General features: G+C 47.9%; 1 protein-coding gene across 4 annotated transcripts in view; it reads left to right on the plus strand.

Moving 5' to 3' along the window:
- The first annotated feature begins 2,130 nt into the window (after positions 1-2,130).
- The window catches only part of LOC147019098 (caspase-9-like), a 33,191-nt gene continuing 29,986 nt past the window's right edge, over positions 2,131-5,335 (plus strand). For 3 of the 4 annotated variants that reach the window (XM_085899406.1, XM_085899407.1, XM_085899409.1), the window contains exons 1-2: positions 2,131-2,413; positions 2,517-2,664. In XM_085899406.1, coding sequence (XP_085755532.1) covers positions 2,282-2,413; positions 2,517-2,664 — 280 coding nt within the window. In that variant the 5' untranslated portion in view covers positions 2,131-2,281. Of the gene's footprint in view, positions 2,414-2,516; positions 2,665-2,706; positions 2,942-5,335 lie in introns of those variants that run through there. The other variant, XM_085899408.1, reaches the window with a different exon arrangement.

Raw genomic sequence — 5,335 nt, forward strand, 5'->3', positions numbered from 1 at the left:
CGCCTTCCTGGCTTTTCGAACATTTCATGTAACCTCAAATCCATCTTTGGGATGGACCTATTGATCGGTTTGTCCACTGTACGTACTTACTGTTGTGACTTGTACAATGCTACTCCCCCGGACAGGTCACGAACTCAATGCTGGAGACAACACGAGCACCACGGGTCGTCATCATACAGAGGAACAACACGTACACATGAAATGTCGAACTGAGCAAACAGTATATCTATTACGTATATCTATTACGTATGCAAATTTGGCAGTTTTTTGATTTGGCACTCTCTTCCGCCACCGTGTGGTCCATACAAGCGGATACTAACTCCAAAACCACCCTGTATTCTACCCACCCTGCACTCACTGCTCCCATGCTCTTGTATTACACCTTCTGGGCTATCTCCCACCATCTTTCCTTTTCTCAATATTTATGGTTTAGTTCCTTTCAATTTAACGCGACCCGACCCCTGCCGTGCGTACACAATATGTAGATGGCTCCAAAGACCAAATCAATCTTTAGTTTTCAGCAATAACAATGCATATTGTCCCCACCACATCATACGACTTATACTAAGCCTGGTGTTGGGTTCATGATTTGGGTGGATGGTTTGGGATCTTTATCTTTGCTTCGTGGCTTGGGATCTTAGCTTCGTGTTTTGGGATCTTAGCTTCGTGGTTTGGGATCTTAGCTTCGTGGTTTGGGTGGGTCGTTTGGGATCTTAGCTTCGTGGTTTGGGATCTTAGCTTCGTGGTTTGGGTGGGTCGTTTGGGATCTTAGCTTCGTGGCTTGGGATCTTAGCTTCGTGGTTTGGGTGGGTGGTTTGGGATATTCGCTTCGTGGTTTAGGTGGGTGTCTTGGGATCTTAGCTTCGTGGTTTGGGTGGGTGTCTTGGGATCTTAGCTTCGTGGTTTAGGTGGGTGTCTTGGGATCTTAGCTTCGTGGTTTGGGTGGGTCGTTTGGGATCTTAGCTTCGTGGTTTGGGATCTTAGCTTCGTGGTTTGGGATCTTGGCTTCGTGGTTTGGGATCTTAGCTTCGTGGTTTGGGATCTTAGCTTCGTGGTTTTGGTGGGTCGTTTGGGATCTTAGCTTCGTGGCTTGGGATCTTAGCTTCGTGGTTTGGGATCTTAGCTTCGTGGTTTGGGATCTTAAATTCGTGGTTTGGGTGGGTCGTTTGGGATCTTAGCTTCGTGGTTTGGGATCTTAGCTTCGTGGTTTGGGATCTTCGCTTCGTGGTTTGGGATCTTAGCTTCGTGGTTTGGGATCTTAGCTTCGTGGTTTGGGATCTTCGCTTCGTGGTTTGGGATCTTAGCTTCGTGGTTTGGGATCTTAGCTTCGTGGTTTGGGTGGGTGGTTTGGGTGGGTGTCTTGGGATCTTAGCTTCGTGGTTTGGGTGGGTCGTTTGGGATCTTAGCTTCGTGGTTTGGGTGGGTGGCTTGGGATCTTAGCTTCGTGGTTTGGGTGGGTGGCTTGGGATCTTAGCTTCGTGGTTTGGGTGGGTCGTTTGGGATCTTAGCTTCGTGGTTTGGGATCTTAGCTTCGTGGTTTGGGTGGGTGGCTTGGGATCTTAGCTTCGTGGTTTGGGTGGGTGGCTTGGGATCTTAGCTTCGTGGTTTGGGTGGGTGGCTTGGGATCTTAGCTTCGTGGTTTGGGTGGGTCGTTTGGGATCTTAGCTTCGTGGTTTGGGATCTTAGCTTCGTGGTTTGGGTGGGTGGCTTGGGATCTTAGCTTCGTGGTTTGGGTGGGTGGCTTGGGATCTTAGCTTCGTGGTGAGCCTGGTGTTGGCTCAGTGGTTAGGGTGGATCCTAGGGTCCTGAGTTCAAGTCCCGTCGGCCGCTGAATTAATACACCAGGGGGTTGACTCAGCCTGTTATCCTTCCGAGTCGGCGAAATGAGTACCAGTATACTGGACGCAGGGGGCACGGTATCGGCGGCACAGCTGCATGCTTCCCCAGCATTGATACTCGCAGTTATGTGCTGCTTACGGAAGAAGAAGATTCCTCCTTTTAATATATGGTGAACGTGAGCCCCCCTCCCCCCCATATACTCCACCGATTAAATGACAACTTGTTCCCGTTTACGTGAAAGACCAAAATCCCAACAAACGACTGCAAACCCGACGTGGGGGAAATCCTCGTATGACGCAAGTGACGTATTAGGATAGTCTAATGAGAAGAAGAAGAAGAAGAATCTGAATCTGAATGTCGTGTTTCGTGAACGAGGAAGTTTAAGTTCTCGGAGAGATTTCCGTGTCCCGTCCGTTTGCTTGAACCTCGCCCCCCGCCAAAAATGGACGAAGAGCTGAGAAAACGGCTTCGGTCTCTGCGCATCGATCTCGTCAGAGACATGAACCCGGGGTCGTTGTTCGACCACCTCGTCGCTGAGAAAATCTTCACCGACGATCAAGTCGAGGAGATCAAGGTAATTGTCGAGCGGTCCGTCGGTGCACGCTCGGTATGGTGTGGTACTCCGTCCGTGGGCCGTGGTGTCGCTTGTGGTGTGTGAACGGTGTGTACATCCGCAGCAACAGGGCACCCGGAGGGCTCAGTGCAGTAAATTACTACAGGACGTGGAGCGACGTGGACCCCGAGCCTTCCCGGCTTTGGTGGCCGCGTTGGTTGAGACCAAACAACACCACCTGGCCGAGTTGCTGCAACCGTCAGCCAAAACAAGTAAACGAAGCATCACGTGACGCCGTGTGACGTCACTTCGTGTAACCTGGCGCGCGCTTGTGTTTTTATTGAATGATTTTTTTTTGCATTAAATCGCAAAAAAAAGCAAAAAATATTAATTTAAAAAAAAAAAAAAAAATCGTGAATCGGCACAGAAATGCTAAAATCACTTCAGCAATGTCGGGAGGAATTGGTTTACCGACGCAGGTCGAGCATCTTCAAGTGGCAGGTCGGTGGTTCAAACCGCGTCCGAGTTACACCAACAACCTTAAAAGTGGTACGTGCTGCTTCCTTGCTTGACATTCCGCATTTAAAAGGATAACAGCACAGCACAGCACAGCACAGCACAGCACAGCACAGACGAGCAACCATACCGTGACACTGCGAGTGCAGGCTTTGTTTGCTTTGTATACATAGTTGAGGCTCATGGAAGAGCTGGATGTAGGGATGACTAATTAGAATGTGGAAGTTGGTGCCACAAGCGGTGCCGGGGTTAAAAAGGAACGAATGAGTGGAGGTGAGCAGTGATCCAGGATTTGGGCAGTTTCATCAGAAGGGGATGGGGGGGGTGGGGGGACAAAGCACAGGGAGGGCAAAGGGTGCAGGGCCAGAAAGAAGATAGTAGAAGACAGAGACCACCAACCTGTCTGTGATGGCAAAGTGATAGGCCTATAGACTCAGCTTCATTGCGGGAGATTATAATGATCTTGAAGGCCTTGGTTTCCATGGTGTTTCGCTGAGCAAGATGTGACACAGGGGAGCCGTCCCATCGGGAAGAGCAGTAGTTCATCAAGCTGTGGCCTTGTGGGTGGATGGGAGTTTCGGTGTGCCAAGGAAGGACTTTGTGTGATGGAGAATGCTCAGTTGGTTTTGGCTGGTTTTGGAGGCCAATTTTGAATTGTGGTTTAGCCCAAGAAAGATCATTGCTGAGAGTTAGACCTCAGAATTTGAATGACTGAACTTCCTCAAGAGGATTGTTCAGAAAGTCGATGGGAGGGTTTGCCAGATGGTCCTTTCGGAGGGAGAGTGAGAGTGTGAGTGTGAGATTTGTCAGGATTGAAAGACGTATGACGAGTGTTTGATCAGTTTGTGACATTGTGAAGGTCTGAAGAGAGGGAAGACGCTGCAGCCTGCGTGTCTGAAGGATGAGGGATGTCACAGCAGAAGGTGGAGTCATCAGCAAATAAATAGAGGAATTTCCAGAGAGTCAGAGAGATCATTGATGAAGATCAGGAATCGGACTGGGCCCAGAACACTGTCTTGTGATACTCCAGCCTTTACAGGGGAGAGGAGATGAAAGGATTCTGATGTGAGACATGTTTGCTATGAGAGTGGAGGAAAGTCAGTAAGCCATGTGTGGAGTTGTCCTTGGATTCCATAGGCAAACATTTTGGAGAACAAGGCAGGATGCCACTGCATCAAAAGCATGAGGTATGTCCATAGTGTAGTAGATGGTGCAGTAGATAGTGTAGTAGATAGTAGAAAAATCGTGCAAATTATGATACGAGCATCAAATTTGGCATTTCTGTTCTGCAGGGCTTTCTGATCAAATGTGCCCGATTGGCCATTTGAAAATCCAAATTTTGAAAAATTTGAAAAAAAAAAAAAAAAACCTTCAAAAAAATTTGAAGTCACAGCTGGCTGAAATTCTTGATGTGCAAGTGAACATCCCAGAGAGAGAACCAAGGGGAGATGCAGTCATCATTGATGGCTCAGCACTTATCAATGCCCTACCTCCACGCACTTCAAAGATATTTGATGACTATGCTAAAGAAGATATCATCCCAAAGGTGGAATCCCATGGTGCCAGGTACGAGAGGATGGACGTAGTGTTTGACGTGTACAAGAAGTCAAGTCTGAAGTCCGAGGCAAGGTCGAAAAGGGGGCAAGGAATCAGAAGAAGAGTGACAGGAACCAGTAAGACCCCAAGTAACTGGAGAAGCTTTCTTCGAGATGACAGCAACAAGACCGAGCTGTTTCACTTCCTTGCGGAAAAGATGTGTGAAGCACAGACGACAAGCACAGTCATCGTCACAAAAGGAGAAGATGCCATTAGCAACATAAGGAAGTCACTGGATGCTGTGTCTCCATGTTGTCATGAAGAAGCTGACACTCGAATATTTGTACACGCCAGGGATGCAACGACGGATGGTAGCAAGTCCATTATCATTAAGGCTAATGACACGGACGTACTAGTCATAGCAATATCTGTACTGCCATCCTTACAGGAACTAGGTCTTGAGAACATGTGGATTGCCTTTGGCCAAGGAGCCGAGGCGCGATGGATTCCAGTCCACGAGGTAGTTTCTGCAATAGGGCCTGAGAAAGCTCGAGGGATCCCATACTTTTATGCGTTCACTGGATGTGACGTCGTGTCTGCCTTCTGCGGTAAAGGGAAGAAAACTGCATGGCAGACTTGGAACGTCTTTGATGATGTTTCTCAAACATTCACCAATCTCAGCCAGCATCCAACATTGATTCGTGATGTTGACTTTTTTTGAAGTTTTTTTTTTTTCAAATTTTTCAAAATTTGGATTTTCAAATGGCCAATCAGGCAGATTTGATTAGAATCCCCTGGAGAACAATTGTGCCAAATTTGATGCTTGTTTCATCATTTGCACGATTCCTCTCAAAAATTGCTGTTATCTGCCCCAGTAACAGAGACAGCCTT

Source organism: Eptatretus burgeri, chromosome 10, assembly GCF_056783735.1.
Source record: "Eptatretus burgeri isolate ZD-2024b chromosome 10, Ebu_testis_v1, whole genome shotgun sequence".
Lineage (NCBI taxonomy): Eukaryota > Metazoa > Chordata > Myxini > Myxiniformes > Myxinidae > Eptatretus > Eptatretus burgeri.